This window comes from Cricetulus griseus, chromosome X (assembly GCF_003668045.3).
Source record: "Cricetulus griseus strain 17A/GY chromosome X, alternate assembly CriGri-PICRH-1.0, whole genome shotgun sequence".
Taxonomy (NCBI): Eukaryota; Metazoa; Chordata; class Mammalia; order Rodentia; family Cricetidae; genus Cricetulus; species Cricetulus griseus.
Genome location: NC_048604.1, coordinates 68666132 through 68684212, shown reverse-complemented (window position 1 = coordinate 68684212; position 18081 = coordinate 68666132). Strand labels below are relative to the sequence as shown.

The 18081-nt window shown below is 40.4% G+C and overlaps 1 protein-coding gene across 7 annotated transcripts in view; it reads left to right on the top strand.

The window, feature by feature from the left end:
• Taf1 (TATA-box binding protein associated factor 1) overlaps positions 1-15030 on the top strand; it is a 74901-nt gene extending 59871 nt beyond the window's left edge. For 5 of the 7 annotated variants that reach the window (XM_027431775.2, XM_027431773.2, XM_027431774.2 and 2 more), the window contains exons 33-38: positions 2001-2068; positions 2350-2466; positions 6312-6437; positions 7913-8069; positions 8719-8896; positions 13237-15030. In XM_027431775.2, the coding sequence (XP_027287576.1) occupies positions 2001-2068; positions 2350-2466; positions 6312-6437; positions 7913-8069; positions 8719-8896; positions 13237-13453 (863 nt within the window). In that variant the 3' untranslated portion in view covers positions 13454-15030. Of the gene's footprint in view, positions 1-2000; positions 2069-2349; positions 2467-6311; positions 6438-7912; positions 8070-8718; positions 8897-13105; positions 13201-13236 lie in introns of those variants that run through there. The other 2 variants (XM_035449826.1, XM_035449827.1) reach the window with 2 other exon arrangements.
• Positions 15031-18081: the final 3051 nt, after the last annotated feature.

Here is an 18081-nt window from a genome sequence, read left to right as displayed (position 1 = left end):
GAGTATTTCTTTAGAGGCATTTGTTTCAAAGGAAGTGGGGACGGGAAGAGATTTTTTTGTTGTTGTTTTTTCAAGACAGGGTTTCTCTGAAGGAAAGAGATCTTTTCAAAATGATTTCCAGAGAGAAACATTGCAAACATGTAAAACTAATTGCCCTTGTATTGACATGTTGAGAGATTGATCTGTATTTACATGTCAAAACTGAATAAAGGCTGAATTTCTAAATGGTGTCCTTGTAGGAATAAGAGCCAGTATACAGAAACTGGTGTTATTATTAGTTTTTCTCTGTCATTATGTGACCAGCACATGAAAGCTTGATCGTTTTAAGTTCATATATAATGTCTCACTTTAAAAAAAAGAAAGTGTATGTGTTCATGTGCCTATGTGCAGACACCAAGACTAAAAGGTATTGGATATCTTCTCTCTTTCTCTGTATATTCCTTTGAGGTAGGTTCTCTTCCTGAAGTCTCGATAGACTACAGGAGAACAAGTCCCAGCAATCCTCCTGTCTCTGTTCTTCTCAGATCTGGGATTATAGGTGTTTGGGGGGATTCTCACCTTGTCATGTATTTGCTAGACTGAGATCTGACTAGTGTTCAGGTTTGCAGAACAAATGCTCTTAACCACTGAGTCATCGCTCTGAGCCTGCAATAACTTGGTGATACACACCTTTAATCCCAGTACTCAGGAAGCAGGAGCAGTTGGATCTCTGAGTTCAAGGACAACCTGGTCTACAGAGTGAGTTACAGGACAGCCAGAGCTACACATAGAAATGCTGTCTCAAGCCGGGCATTGGTGGCGCATGCCTTTAATCCCAGCACTCCAGAGGCAGAGAGGCAGGAGGATCTCTGAGTTTGAGTCTAACCTGGTCTACAAAGTGAGTTTCAGGACAGCCAGGATTGTTACACAGAAAAACCCTGTGTCAAAAGAAACAAAACGGGCTGGGGAGGTGGCTCAGAGGTTAAGGGCACTGACTGCTCTTCCAGAGGTCCTGAGTTCAATTCCCAGCAACCACATGGTGGCTCACAACCCTGTCTCGAAAAACACAAAAAGAAAAAAAATAAAGCTGGCGAATTGGGATACTGATTAGTCTGATTGTGTAAGTTTAAAGTTTTCCACTAATAGCTAGCTAGGTATGATGGCAGAGGCAGGTGGATTTCTATGAGGCCAGCCTGGTCTATATAATGAGTTCCAAGAGAGCTAAAACTACATAGTGAGACCCTACCTCAAAAAACAAAACAATCCAAAAATCAAATTCAATTTTTCATTTATAAAAGTAGAGAAGCCTGGCGTTGGTGGTGCACGCCTTTAGTCCAGCACTCGGGAGGAAGAGGCAGGTGGATCTCTGTGAGTTCAAGACCAGCCTGGTCTACAAGAGCTAGTTTCAGGACAGCCTCCAAAGCCACAGAGAAATCCTGTCTCAAAAAATAAAAATAGGGGAGGGGTCCAAGTTTCCAAATAGGTTTTTCTAAATGGTAAATAATGATAAACTATTGGATAACAAAGTATAAAATTCTTGTTTTTGAATTGCAATGTATGAGGCTGGAGAGATTATTCAGTAATTAAGAGCACTGGCTGTTCTTCCAGAGGATCTGGGTAAACTTCCCAGCACTTGCATAGCAACCCAAAACCATTTGTGACTCCATTCCAACATTCTCTTTGTGCCTCTTTGGATACCAGGCATGCAGAAATGTATGTAAGTGAAACACCCACATATATAACACAGAAAAATAAATTTTAGCTGGGTGGTGGTAGTGCATCCCAGCACTCAGGAGGCACAGGCAGGCAGATCTCTATGAGTTCAAGGCCAGCCTGGTCTACATTGTGAGTATCAGGACAGCCAAGATTACACACTGACTGCTCTTCCAGAGGTCCTGAGTTCAATTCCCAGCAATTGAATTAAATAAATCAATGAATAGCACAATGTGTTAAATCAGTGTGTTGAAGAAATACAGAATTCTTGAAATTACAAAGGTAATGACATTTTACTTCTTTCATAGGGCCTGAGAGTCAGTATACTAAGACTGCTCAGGAGATTGTGAATGTTTGTTACCAGACATTAACTGAGGTAGGTGGTTAAGGAGATCTAGCTCCCTGAAACTTTTCTGTTGTATCCTTGAATTTGAAGCTTTCCTGACTACCCTGTTTTCTTTCCATTGTAATATTCCATCTTCTACCCTCATTCCATCGTTTCTTTCTCTGCTTTGTTTAGGTTATCAGCTGTGTTCTGCTGTTAGAATAGAAACAGTCTGAAGACGGGGATTGTGTGTGCGAGCGAGCATGCGTGCATGTGTTTTATTTTTGCCTACCTAAATGTTGAATGAATTCATTAATTTTATTGTTTCTCAGTATGATGAACATTTGACTCAACTTGAGAAAGATATTTGTACAGCTAAAGAAGCAGCTCTGGAGGAAGCAGAATTAGAAAGCCTTGACCCAATGACTCCAGGACCTTACACACCTCAGGTGAGCCAAAGGATTAGGGATTTCTTGCAGTTTTCTTATGGTTTGGGAAATTGGGAGCATGTTAATAGATGTGTTTACTGAGATACCGTTCTTCTCTGTCCTTCCTCTTCATATGCCTTTCGTGTGCTTTCTTGTCTTCTCAAAGGCTAAGGTGAGTGAGGGCCATGTACCTTCTTGGCCTTGTTAAACCCAGAAGAGGCAACTATGGGATAAATGAGTGGGGTGGTTGTTTATAGACAGTGTATGAGAATACCAGATTCCTGACTACTATAGCAAGTGGTATCCTCTAGGTCTGCAGTTCTCTTGTCAGTAAATTTTGGGGTTCTAGGACATCCCTAGAATGTTGGTTGCTCAGTTACAGATGTGCCATATCTTGTATCTTCTAGATACCTGATTACCATTACCTTAGAGGTATGTCAGCATATCTTACATCACTCAATTTCCTGGGTTAATTTCCTTTTCTACTAAATGAAGACTTTATATTTTAAGTTTGTACATTAGAAGACTAATAAATTCTTGTTAGTAAATAAGAATTTTTTTAGTTTTTCTGGTCTGACTGAATGAACCCTTTGAGTATTTCCTGTATGTTACAGTCTGAGAAAGTTGGCATATTTGAAGAATGGACTTTAAATGGAATATTAACAGGTCCTTGGTTTCTTTATTGGAGACACAGTGGTAGAGTGGAAAGGACATGAGGTTTGATGTAAAACAGTCCTGGGTATGAGTCTCAGCTCAGCTACTGTCTAGTTTTGCGATATTGAAAAATGAACATTTCTATTCCCTTTTCTCTAAGATGTGCTTTCCAACATTCAATGATTAGTTTGTATGGTACATGATAGGCATTCAGTAAATGTTTCCTTCTTTGTATGAAGGTTTCTTGTTTTGTTTTGGTTGTTTTTAAAGTTCCCAGAGACTCTTTAAAATTTAACCAAATACTTTAATGCAGAATTTCTTCCAATTCCCATAGGATTATTTTCCATTCTATCCAGATTTCACTCTGAATTTAAATGCAGCATACATGATCTCTGTTGGATTTTTGCTGTCTCTCTGTCTCATTCGTACACTTTCTCTATCTATCTTTTACTCTCTCTTTCATCCCAAAACCTAGGTTACTGAGGGGCCAGGTATAAAGAACCCTCAGATACTTCTTCAAGGTCCAGAACAAGGAAAGGCTCTTGGAGTTGTATGGGCAGATTGGGTCAAGGGGGCTTGGGTGAGTGATGTTGCCAAGGAAGGCCTTGTTTGCTAATAGGCTCACAGTTTCTACAAGGTACTTTCTGGTAAGTTAAAGCTTGGGTACTAGCCATCATTCTCCATAATAATCTAACCACCAAGTGGCATGTGCTTTTCTCAGGTCTTGGACAGTCATAAGCTGAGACCATTGGTGAATCAAAGTCTTGTCTTTGCTGATCAATAGCTATTTTGGTATACTTAGTGAGTTTCCTATGGAGAGTATGGTATGGATAGTACTGTTTCATTCTTTTCACTTTATGCTCTCATCATTCCCTTTATTTATGTGTATGCATTTTAAGATAGCCAAGGCATTGCCTGTTAACTCAAGGAAGAGCCTCATGTGTGATCACCCTTACTCATTACTATATAAAATCAAAACTATTAGAAAGTGTCTATGTAAGATTAACCTATCATGGCGGATCTCTGTGAGTTGGAGGCCAGCCTGGTCTCCAGAGTGAGTGCCAGGATAGGCTCCAAAGCTACACAGAGAAATCCTGTCTCGAAAAACAAAAAAACAAACAAACAAAAAAAAGATTAACCTATCATAATACAGTTGTGATTGTATAGAAGCATGGCAGTTAATCATGTTATTTTCACCTTCAAATGATGGGAATCAATAATGTATTTGCACCTGGATATTTCTACCGAGCTTGCACTGAGCTCAATACTTTGGAATTATTCATTTTACAATTTCCCACAATCCTCTTTATTTTCATACTACACTTTAAAACTTTGCAGAAAGTTCCTGATTTTCCCTTATGTTACATACTGGTTTATCTGTGCACTTATCTGTCTTTAAACCTGTTTTGCCTCTATTTTGGAAACTCAAATGTTCTCAGTCAGTGTTGTTTACTTACTTGTTTACAGAGGAATACATATGGGCATGCATTTGTTTCTTTGAGACAGGGTCTGGTCTTGTGATCCAGACTGGCCCCATGTTTGTGATCTCCCTGACTAAACTTTTCTAGTGCTGGAGCTACAGGATTGGACTCCTATTCCTTGCTCATAAGCAGGTTTTGTATTGATCAAAGTAACACGATGATTGGAGAAAATTACAAGCTAGGGCTGGAGAGAGTGCTTGCTGCTCTTTCAGAGGACCTGAGTTTCATTCCTAGCACCCACATTGTGTAGCTTGCTGTTTTAACTCCATCTCCAGAATTTCTGACACCTTCTTCTGGTCTCTATACACACTGCAGTCACATGCTCAAACCCATACTCAAGCATGCACATATACACATGATTTTTAAAAATAAATATATAAATCTTTTTTAAAAAAAGAAAATTGGGAGAGCTGGGCGGTAGTAGTGCACGCTTTTAATCCCCGCACTCAGGAGGCAGAGGTAGACAGATCTCTGTGAGTTTGAGAACAACCTGGTCTACAAGAGCTAGTTCCAAGACAGCCTCCAAAGCCACAGAAAAGCCCTGTCTCAAAAAAAGAAAATTGGAGCTGGGTGGTGGTGATGCACACCTTTAATCCCAGTACTTGGGAGGTAGAGGCAGGCAGATCTCTGAGTTTGAGGCCAGGTTGGTCTACAGAATGAGTTCCAGGATAGTCAGGACCCTTTCACAGAGAAACCCTGTCTGCATAAAAAAGGAAATTGGAATATACAAAGAAGAGGTGTTATTATGAACCACTGAATATTTTGAGTTTCTTCATATCTGTGGTATGTGTGTTTATGTCTGTAAATATACTTTAAAAGTGAAATTGATGGATACTATTTTTCTTTAAAACTTCATGAATATTTTATCTAGTCCCTCCTACCATTGACTAGAATCCATTTGCTAAAACCCTGTTCTTTTCAGGGGCAATAAGAGAGGGATCTATCAAGTACCAAGTATTGGTACATAGCTCCTAACAAGCCTATGAGGTAGATAACTATCATCCTTGTTTTACAGTTGAGGAAAACAGGATGATTAACAGTGGTAGAGCCAAGACTCAATCCCAGGGCTGGTTACTTCAAAGCTCAAGCTTTGTTTTGTTTTTAACAAACCATTTTGCTTAGAAGCATCATCTGTAAGCTTGTGAACTGTCAAACCATTCCATGTCCTTGTTGAAATTTAAATTCTTTTATTCAGTTTCTTCTTATATGCCTCTAAGTCAATAAAACTATCACTAATATTAATCTCTGAGTTTAAAAACAGCAAGGGGAGCCAGGCAGTGGTAGCACACACCTTTAATCCCAGCACTTAGAAAGCAGAGGCAGGCAGATCTCTGTGAGTTGAAGGCCAGCATGGTATACAGAGCTAGTTCCAGGACAGCCTTCAAAGCTACAGAGAAATCTTATCTCGAAAAGAAGGAAAAAAAAAGGGAAGGCTTAGAACAAGAAAGTAGGTTACTAACCAAAGAGGCTGTTAGTATATAAATTTGTCCCTAAGCTTTATGCATTTCTGCTTTAGTTTCTGAACACATACACTAGATTTCAATGTGCTAGAGTGGAAGTCATTTGTAGGATTCTAAAAATTTGTCTACAAAGCTGTACCAAATTGTGTTTCCTCTTTAACTGGGTTGTCTTACATGTCCTTTTCTTCAGTGAATGTTATAAAGGAGACTTCTTTGTATTTCTTCTAGCTGTTTCCTTGGTAGAAACTAAGTTGTATGTTTTATGCCACAGCCTCCCGATTTGTATGATAACAGTACATCCCTCAGTGTTTCTCGAGATGCCTCTGTATATCAAGATGAGAGCAATATGTCTGTTTTGGATATTCCCAATGCTACTTCAGAAAAGCAGCTAACCCAGGTAGGATGTTATTTCTCTTTGTGAGATTGGTGGTTTGCCTGATGGGTGAATGTGGAGGGATGAACTAATACCATGCATACATGAAGGATGGCTAGATCCTTGGCCCTGAAAACAAGGCTTTGAAATTTGATTTCTGAGGCATGGTTGGCAGAATTAAGCACAACAGAACTTCAGGGAAAGTATTGAGGCATCAGAGCAGCCTACTAGGTGACTGACTAGAAAGACCAGCTGCATTCAGAGACAGGGTTGGCAACAATGGGCGTACTATTTTGTGCATCTTATAAGTTATAAACCAAAATAAAATTATATATAATTTTTTAAACTGGCTTTTGCCAGAGGTAGCAAAACCTACTTTTCATCTGAAGCTGTACCTATTCGAAAGGTTCCATGAAAGAGTACAAAACCCAGAAGGATTTTCTATCTCAAAAGCTTGAGTTAGAAAGGAAACATTCCACTGGGCGTTGGTAGCTCACGCCTTTAATCCTACCACTCCAGAGGGAAAGTAGAGGCAGGCGGATCTCTGAGTTCAAGGCTAGCCTCCAAAGCAGTACAGAAAAACCCTGTCTCAGAAAAAAAAAAGAAAAAAGAAAGGAAATATTCCCTTCTGATGACAGTTAAGAGTAGACCAAAAAACGTTCCTGTTCTTTGGTTTTTATTCCCTGTCTGTTATTTCCAAAGAAAGACTGGGGGGTAATGCACATGCCTTGAGCTGTGTCAACAGCCTCCACTAGTAGTGGGGTTGGCTGGGATATCAGGGAAGAGCATCTGTGTAGATTATTGTGTGCTGCGTGCGCTCAAAGATGATCCGTAGCCCGTAAGGCTAAGATTTCTTTATTCAGATAAACACCAGCCCAAACGCAAGCCAGAGCATGCCAGGGGCAGCAAGGCAGCCAGGCCAGAGAGAATGGCTCTTCACATGTGTTCGGTCCCTTAAGAACCTCCTACTTGTCATCCTGAACACCCCTTGACCACGCCCTGACAGGCGTGGTTAAGTATGCCTGTAGCCGGCCCTTAGGCGTGGTTACGATGTCTCCCTACACATCTGTCCTTGGTAAAGAACTCCTACAGGCACATCCCCCAATGATGTGCTATTTGTGTTCCTTACTCAGATTCGCCAGGGCCGAGGTAGGCTGGGCAAGGAAGACTCTGGTATAGATATTGAAGGGTATGATGAGGAGGATGGGAAACCTAAGACTCTAGCACCAGTGAGTATGCTTACAGAAAGCTTATGGTTACATTATACATTTATATGATAGGAGCCCCAAGTGGTACAGGGCAGGACAAATCCCAAGGTTATGATATCATAGAATTTTTCCATAGTGAGCCTCAGTCTGACTTTAATCCTTAGAATGAGCTAGACAAATCCATCCACAATTATTTAACTTCTTGTGAGGCAGCAAAAGGAATGTGGGGGAAAGAAGGTATTCTGATATCTTACTTAGTCAGTGATGGGACTGCTACCTGGACTTGTTTAGGAAGGTGAAGATGGAGATGGTGATCTTGGAGATGAAGAGGAAGGAACTGTACAACAGCCTCAAGCCAGTGTCCTGTATGAGGATTTGCTTATGTCTGAAGGAGAAGATGATGAGGAAGATGCTGGGAGTGATGAAGAAGGAGATAACCCTTTTTCTGGTGAGTCTTGCTCCTTTGCTTTTGCTTTTATATTGCTCACTGAATGGAAACCTCTTTGGTACTTATTATGTGCTATTATAAAAAAAAAATCTGTCCTTTTATTGGAGTCCCATTAGACCTGAGAGTACTGAACACACTCAGAGGATGATCATGTTCATTAGCATAAGGGGGAAGTGAAGATGAACCAGACACAGGAGGCGTAACAGTGGAAAAGGCAGTGCCCAGGCAATAGCTTTGAAGGATTGTGTTTGGGAATAGGAAAGGAAAATTAAGAAAAATAACTACAATGGTAAGGTAAAGGTATTGAAAATGATATAAAACAGATAGATTCGACTGAGATAGGAGAAATAAGTCACTTGCATTCAGTTTCTAAACTATAGATTGTGCTACTACTGACATTTGATAGTTAAAAAGAGGCCTGAGAGGTGAGGACTATAGGCATGAAGTCTATATAGACTAGTTTTAGAGTACTAGTCTAAAGATGGTAATTCTGACAAGAACTTTTCATTCTCTTGCTCTTGTTTTTGTTATTTTGGTGCTGTGGCTCAAAATGTACTCTCATACATGTGCAGTCAGTACTCTAGCACTGAGCCATACCTCTAGTCTATCAAGCTTATCTCATAATGAACCACAATCTGTCTTTTTACAGCTATTCAGCTAAGTGAAAGTGGAAGTGACTCTGATGTGGGATCTGGCAGTATAAGACCCAAACAGCCCCGTGTGCTTCAAGAGAATACGAGGATGGGCATGGAAAATGAAGAAAGCATGATGTCCTATGAGGGAGATGGTGGGGAGGTTTCCCGTGGTTTGGAGGATAGCAACATCAGGTAATGGGCAGCAATATGCTACTGGGCTCTCGTATGATTTTCCAGCTATGGTGACAAAGGGCCTAGCATCAGATAGCTTTCACCTGTCAAACATTTCCTGAGCTCCTCTACTTGAGCCAGGCATTGTCTAGACCCTGGGAATGCATAGATGAATAACATAGCCTGCCCTTGAGGAGCTCTTCTAGTGGAGGAGATTGACACAAATCATTAGAAATACAATGTCATAAGTTCTTAAGCACAAATAAGTACAGTGCTGAGGTGTCCCTAAAAAGGGCGTGTCTTACTGTGCTTTCAAGTAACTGGTAAATTTCACATAGAAGCATTTGAACTATGCCTTAGAGGGTGGATAGGAATCTGCTAAGCATATACAATGGTAGCAAGGGGGATAGAGCTTCACAGATGAAATAATATGTCAGAGGCATAGAAATACAGCATGAAATGTGTTCAAGAGTAAATTGAAGTGGTTGGGAAATTAAGACTTTTGAGATAGGAAAAACCTATATTGTAGAGGAATATAAATGGCATGCCAAGGCATTTGGATTTTGTTCTGTTAGGAGCCCATACTTTTAGGAAAAGGAAGTTGTCAGCTATGCTGGCACACTTGTGTGATCTCAGTATTTAGGGCATAAGATAGGAAGATCCTAAATTCAAGGCTAGCCAGGCGTGATGGTGCCTGCCAAAGAAGGGACAGGTGGATCTCTAAATTCAAGGCCAGCCTAGTCTGCATAGTGAGGTCCATGCCAGTAAAACCCTGTGTCCAAAAAAAAAAAAAAAAAAAAAAAAAAAAAACCTCACAAACCTGGGCTATGTATTGAGGTTCTTTCGAAAAACAAACAAAATAGCTGGGTGTAGTAAAGCTCACCTGTACACACTTTTCAAGGTACAGGTAGGAAAGTCAGGGATTAAAGGTAATCCTCAGTCGGTGTTAGTGGCACATGCTTTTAATCCCAGCACTCTGGAGACAGAGGCAGGTGGATCTCTGTGACTTCGAGGCCAGCCTGGTCTTCAGAGAGAGTGCCAGGATAGGCTCCAAAGCTACACAGAGAAACCCTGTCTCGAAAAACAAACAAACAAAAAAGTTAATCTTCAACTATAGGGTTAGTTCCAAGTCAGGCAGGGTTACATGAGACATTAAACAAAATAGGAAGAGAAAGTAGCATTAGTATGTTAAGTAACTTTTAAAGGCAGATGGGACAGAAAAATAGCAGTATTCAGTTGACTTTGGGAGTTAAGTCAATAATAAGAATTTCATTGAGGAAAAAAGGATGGGAAAATGATTTTGGCTTCAGACATGTTGGATTTACATAAAATATTTTATATAGTTATCATAAGTACAAACAAAAATAAACTTTGGGTTTCCCTCCTTTAAGAAGGAATTACAAAACAGGTTAACAGGCAGTGTAACATAAAAGGCAACCTCAGGGTTTTTCTGGGGCATGGAGAGGGACGAAGAGGAAAACTGATTAGAGAAGGAAACAATAACACCTTTTTTAAAAAATTTACTTATTATGTATATAGCATTCTGCCTGCATGTAGGTGTGCAGGCCAGAAGAGGGCAACATTTCATTATAGATGGTTGCTGGGGATTGAACTCAGAACCTATGGAAGAGCAATCAGTGCTCCTGCTTCCCCCCCCTTTTTTTTTCTTATTTTTTTCTTTCTTTTTTTTCTTTTTTCTTTTTTTGGTTTTTCAAGACAAGGTTTCTCTGTGTAGCTTTGGAGCCTATCACACACCCTTTATCCCAGTACTCAAGGAAGCAGAGCACTATGGTTCTGGGGCAGCCTGGTCTACATATCCAGTTCTAGGACAGCCAGGGCTACATAGTGAGATATTGTCTCAAACAAACAAAAATGATGTACAAAGATTTTTATCACAGCCCATTATATCTAATGATGAAATCAGAAACAGCTAAATGTACTAGTAAAAGACTATTAAATAAATCTGTACAGCCATATAGCAGAATATCATTCAGCTGTTAAGTCTGGCGCACTGTAATCCCTACACTTTGAAAGTTGCGACAGGAGAATCACAAATTTGAGGCTATTTGGAACTGAATAGTTAGACTGTCTCAAAGAGTTATGCTATAGAGTGTACTTGTTTTTTTTGTGTTGGTTGGTTGGTTGGTTGGGTTTTCTTTTGTTTTGTTTTTTTAAGTCTGGAGGCCTGCCATCCAGCTCCCAAAACAGAGACTTATTCTTCCTTACGAATGCCCAGGCTTAGGTTGGCTTATTTCTAGATTTAAATTAACTTAATTTTTTAATTATTAACTTAATAATTAACTTAAATTATCCCATCTCTCTTCTTCTACATTTTACTTGTGGGCTTTTTACCATTCTCTATTCTGTATACCTTTCTTTCCTTCTTACTCTATGACTGGTTGTGTGTGGCTGGGTGACTGGTTCCTGCTGTCCTCTTCTCCTTTTTTCACTACTTGCTCTTCTCTCTTCACTCTTTTGTTTATGTTCTCTGCCTGGAAGCCCCACATATTTCTCTCTCCTGCCTAGCTATTGGCCATTCAGCTCTTCATTAGACCAATCAGGTATTTCAGACAGACAAAATAACACAGCTTTACAGAGTTAAAGAAGTGCAACACAAAAGAATACACTACATTTTTACATCATTAAACAAGTATTCCACAGCATAAACGAATGTAACACATCTTTTTGGGGGGAGGGGGTTCGAGACAGGGTTTCTCTGTGGTTTTGGAGGCCATCCTGGAACTAGCTCTTGTAGACCAGGCTGGTCTCGAACTCACATAGATCCGCCTGCCTCTGCCTCCCTAGTGCTGGGATTAAAAGCAAGCGCCACCACCGCCTGGCTCGAAGGTAACACATCTTAAACTAATATTCTACAACAGTAGAGCTGTATTTATTGACATAGAAGGATGTCAGTGTTTGTTATAATCATTCAAAAAAGCAAATTTCTAGGAATGAGTATCTTATTTATTTATGTATTTATTTATTTATTTATTTGGTTTTTTGAGACAGGGTTTCTCTGTGGCTTTGGAGGCTGTCCTGGAATAAGCTCTTGTAGACCAGGCTGGTCTCCAACTCACAGAGATCCTCCTGCCTCTGCCTCTGCCTCCCGAGTGCTGGGATTAAAGGCGTGCGACACCACCGCCCGGCTATTTATTTTATTTTAATTAATTAACTTATTTATTTCAAGGCAGGTTTTCTCTTTGTAACATTGGCTGTCCTGGAATTCACTATTAGACCAGGATAGTCTCAAACTCAGAGATCTGCCTGCCTCTGCCTCCCGAGGGCTGGGATTAAAGGCATGCACCACTACTCCTGGCAAGCATTTATATTTAAATATAAAATACTTAAGTATTGGGGGCTGGAGAGATGGCTCAGAGGTTAAGAGTACTGACTGCTCTTCCAGAGGTCCTGAGTTCAATTTCTAGTAACCACATGGTGGCTCACAACCATCCGTTATGAAATCTGGTGTCCTCTTCTGGTGTGCAGATATACATGAAGGCAGAATGTTGTATACATAATGTATAAATAAAATATTTTAAAAAATACTTAAGTATTATAAATGTATAAGTCATATGTAAAAATATCTCTGCCAAAATTATCTCTGCATGATAGAAATATTGCTGATCCCCCCTTTTTCTTTCCTATTATATGTTCTAATTTTGTTTTTTTTTGAGACAAGGTTTCTCTTTGGCTTTGGAGGCTGTCCTGGAACTAGCTCTGGTAGACCAGGCTGGTCTTGAACTCACAGAGATCTGCCTGCCTCTGCCTCCGGAGTGCTGGTATTAAAGGCGTGCACACCAACGCCCAGCTATCCTCTAATTTTTTAACAGCGAATATGCATTTGTGATTTTTTTTCAGAAATAAAATTAGAATAAACAAGCAAAAAATAGAATACTCTGGCAGAAGGAACTCATTACTAGGGCCATGAAGACTTATTTCAGTAGTGCAGGCCAGGGTAGTTAACACAGGATTAAGCAACAGCAGGCAGCAGGAATAAAAAGGAGGTAATAGAGACAAGACAGGTTAGATTATTCAGGGCTACTTCCCAATTTTGGATACATAGATGAGTAAAACTAAGTACTGGATGAAACAGTAGAGCTTGACAGCATTTGTGGTCATGTTAGCTGGTAATGTGTGTTGGTTGGTCAGTGTCAGGAAGTTTATTTCAGGTTTTCATGTGTATAAAGTCGACAAGTTGATGTGTTTAAATGGGATCATTTTTTTTCTTAGGGGCCTGTGGAACAGTCAAGAACCTATTATTTTTGTGTCCCGGGGAGGTTGAGATGAGCTGATCCCTTGTCAGTACAAAGCGTGGGGATGGTCAGGTTCCCAAGTTTGAGAGATGTCGTTTCTCTTCTCAGTTATGGGAGCTATGAGGAACCTGATCCCAAATCGAACACCCAGGATACAAGCTTCAGCAGCATCGGTGGGTATGAGGTATCAGAGGAGGAAGAAGATGAGGAAGAGCAGCGCTCTGGGCCCAGCGTACTAAGCCAGGTCCACCTGTCTGAGGACGAGGAGGACAGTGAGGATTTCCATTCCATTGCTGGAGACAGTGACATGGACTCTGATGAATGAGGCTTCCTTTAAGCCTCTTCAGTCAGCCTAGGTTGATTACCTTTCCCCAGCTTATTTATATGTGCATAGTAGCTGATAATGATATCACCAGATTACCACTTTAGCTTTAGTAATAAGTAAATAGTAATCATCTCTCCAGATCCTGGAGTAGCAAGTTCTTTCCCCTAATCACTGCCAAGAAGAGAGAGCAGACTCACTCTTCCCCATTACACTCCTTTAATGCCATTTATTGCTGTTGGTATATAAACATGGCACCGTTTCACTTTCTAATTTGCAGGCTGGAATAGAGAATTAGGTACTTATGGGCTGGCTCTCTGCCACGCCTAAAATACAAACATATTGGACAAACTGTATTATTTGGATATACAGTACCTTGTTCCTAAATAGATAACAGGGACATACTATAAATCTTTGAAACAGCCTATGTATCCAAAATGATAGGTGTCCATGTAAATGTGCTCTCCTCTGCCGTAGGAAAAATTATGGGTAAATGGTAAGCTTCTTAGGGCAAAGACTATCTTTTGTTTCTTTTTTTGCTTAAGATGTGGTTTTATGCAAAGTAGCTACTCAGCAAATGTTCTTAAAATCATGAAATCCTAACGATGTATTACTGTGTAGCTGTTCCATGCCAAGCACTCTATCAAATCATTGGAGTGCAAAGGTCTAAGTAAGAGCTTGTCATCAAGTTGGGGGAGGGAGAGTGGAATTCAAACCATGTTTATAAATTATAGAACTGTAAGACAGGTACAATTAAGAAGCTTAGCTGTAAAGTGTAAAGAAAAATTGAAAAGAGGTCATGTGTGGAAAAGCAGAGAAGCCTTCCAGAGACCACCTGAAAGCTGATTGTTGAAGTCATTGGTAGGAGTGTACCAGCCCAAAAAGTCCAGGTAGGGTGTTATCATGAAGGGAAATGTTCAAAGTCTAGATATGACAGAATGTATTCCTTATTTGTTTGTACCTGCCTTGTTTCAGAAAGGATGCTGGAATGACTAGACATGACACTGAAAGACGGACAGGAAGCATATCTTCAAGAGCTTTGCATTTGAGCCAGGTGGTGGCGCACGCCTTTAATCCCAGCACTTGGGAGGCAGAGGCAGGTGGATCTCTGTGAGTTTGAGGCCAGGCTGGTCTACAAAGTGAGTTCCAGGACAGCCAGGACACAGAGAAACCATGTCTCAAAAAAACAATAACAGGGAGAGAGAGAAATTTTCATTTGATACCAGCGAGTGAATTTTTTATTTAAGGAAATAAAGTCTAGAGAAGTACATTAGATTTGTTTCAGAAACTTTCTGAATATTGAAGATAGAAATTGAGTCAAATAATAGAAGTGTATGATCCCATTTGTATGAGTCAAAAATCAGGTGTATATGATATGTTTGTATATACTTGTATGTGCAAAGGAAAAGATCTGAAAGAGTATATGTTAAATTGTTCAGAATGAACCTTGTGGGGATAGGAATGGAGAGGAGGTGGTTCATTTAGTTTATGTATACTGAGTGAATATTCTGCTTTTATTTCTGTATCATTTGCATTTTTAGTGTGTATTATTTTTATAATAAAAGTTTTTAAAATACTGACATTGGTGTGTTGAGTGATTTGGAAGGAAGAAAAAAATGTAGTTCAGGCTAAGGGGAGTGGAGCCTAACATAGGGGTGGTGGTGGCATTGAGACATCTTCAGAAAGGGGTGTAATCAACATCACTTTATAACACTAGCACTTGGGACAGAAAAGGAAGACTAGAAAAGGTTTCTAGAATTTTGACTTGTGAGATTAGATGGGTAATCATATTCTTTTGTTTTTGTTTTATTATTTTGGGTTTTTTGTTTTTGTTTTGTTTTTTGAGACAGGGTTTCTCTGTAGCTTTGTAGCCTGTTCTGGGACTCGCTTTGTAGACCAGGCTGGCCTCAAACTCACAGAGATCTGCCTGCCTCTGCCTCCTGAGTGCTGGGATGAAAGGAGTGTGCCACCAACACATGACACATGGTACTCATTTTATATTGCTCATTTATTTATTTGTTTGTTTATTGGAGGGAGGTTTGGGACAGAGTTTCTCTCTGTAACAGCTCTAACTGTCCTAGAACTTGCTTTGTAGACCAGGTTGGCCTCAAACTCACAGAAATCCACCTGCCTCTGCCTCCCTAGTGCTGGAATTAAAGGCATGCACCATCTCTGGGCTTAGATTTATTTTTATCTTTTATTAAAATATAGTTACATAATTTCTTCTTTCCACCTCCTTCCACCAACCCTTCCCATGAGCCCTCCCCCACTCTCTCAAATTCATGGCCTCTTTTTTTTATTATATTTACTTCTATTAAGTATTTAGTATATTTATACTTATTTCTATTAAGCAGTGTGAGACATAGCTGGGTGTGGTGGTGCATGCCTTTGATCCCAGGCATATCTCTTGAATTCAAGACCAGGACAGCTGGGGCTACACAGAGAAACTCTGAACTGAAAAAGAAAAATAAAATTAAAAACTAATAGAGAACATGTAGTTTCTGATCGAAAGAATCTTAAGATCTATAATAAGAGACTTGTAAATACCAGTGTATTAAAAAGTGATGGTGTTATACACATTTAATCCCAGCACTCAGGGAGGCAGAGACAGGCAGATCTCTATGAGTTCAAGGCCCACCTGGTCTACAGAGTTAAGTTCCAGAACAGCCAAAGCTACACAGAGAAACCCTGTCTCTCAAAACAAAACAAAACAAAATTATCCTTGAGGCAGGTGGATCTCTGTGAGTTTGAGGCCAGCCTGGTCTACAAAGTGAGTTCCAGGACAGCCAGAGATGTTACACTGAGAAACCCTGTCTTGAAAAACGAGAGAGAGAGAGAGAGAGAGAGAGAGAGAGAGAGAGAGAGAGAGAATATTTACAATGAGAAGGCTGATCTCGGCTTGTCAAGAAAGTATAGGAATGTGCCACAGAGAAAACTGAAAAGCTAGATCATGAAGGCAGTCATGGTGGTTATACCTGTAATCCCTGTAATCCCAGCGCTTGGGAGGCTGGAAATAGATTATTTTCTCAAACAATATATCCTGATTACAGTTTCCCCTCCTTCTATACCTTCTAGTTCCTTCGTACCTCTCCCCCCCCCATCTAGATACACTCCCTTTGTGTCTCTCATTAGAAAAGAGCAGGATTCTAAGAGGTAATAACAAAACATAACAAAATAAAATATAAAACAAAACCACCACATCAATATTGGACAAGGCAAACCAACAAAAGGAAAAGAGCCCAAAGACAAGGCACAGTAATCAAGACCCACTCATTTACACACTCAGGAGTCCCATAAAAACACTAAACTGAAAGCTATAATATATACACAGAGGACCTGGTGCTGACCCATTGTAGCCCCTGTGATTGCTGCTTTAGTCTCTGAGTTCATATGAACTAGCTCAGTATTTTTAGAGGGTCTCATTTTCCTAGGATCCTCCATCCATCCCTTCTGGCTCTTACACTCTTTCCACCTCCTCTTGCTTGGGGTTCCCTGAGCCCCTCCCTCTCTCCTCCCTCCCTCCCTCCCCTCCCCCTCCCTCCCTCCCTCCTCCCTCCCTTCTTTCTCTGCCCTGGCTGTGGGTCTCCATTTTTTGTGGGTCTCCATTTTTGTTCTTATCCACTGTAGGAGGAAATTTCTTCAATGATGGCTGAAAAAGACACTGATTTGGTTCCCTGGCAGGAGTCTAACAATTTCTTTAAAAAATAAAATGTAGCTGGGCATTGGTGGTACACACCTTTAATCCTAGCACTCAGGAGGCAGAGGCAGGCATATCTCTGTGAGTTTCAGACCATCCTGGTCTTCAAGAGCTAGTCCCAGGTCAGCCTCCAAAAGCCACAGAGAAATCCTGTCTCAAAAAAAAAAAAAAAAAAAAAAAAAAAAAAAAAGCACACGGACCCCAGTCATAAAGCTGGGGAACCAGCATTGGACCCATCCAAACCTTCTGAATGTGGGTGTCAGTTAGGAGGCCTGGGCAGTCTATGGGACCTCTGACAGTGGAACTAGTATTTATCCCTAGTACACAAATGGACTTTGGGAGCCCATTCCCCATGGAGGGCTACTTGACAGACTTTGATGATTCTCCCCATGGAAGGCCTCACCCTCCCTGCGGAGTGGGATGGGGGGGTCAGTGGGAGGATGGGAGGGAGAGGGAACTGGGATTGATATGTAAAATAAGATTGTTTCTAAATTACATAATAGCATAAAATATCCAACAGGAGCTGGGCATTGGTGGTGCATACCTTTAATCCCAGCACTCGGGAGGCAGAAGCAGAGGATCTCTGTGAGTTGGAGACCAGCCTGGTCTACAAGAGCTAGTTCCAGGACAGCCTTCAAAGCCATAGAGAAACCCTGTCTCGAAAAACCAAAAGAAAAATATACAAGAGCAAAGGGAATTGAATGGTAATATGTCTATTCAATGAAAAAACACAGCTGCTAATAAGGAAAATCTGTGATGTGCTAATATGGAAAGATATCCTTGAGAAAATAGATCATGAAATAATGGACTGGGTTTGATGTCATTTGAGGAACAAAGGAAAATATTAGTCTATGCTCATGTACTTACAGAGTATAAAATTTACTGAGCAATATGCCCTTTGAACTGCTGAAATCTTGGAGTGAGACAGATGGGC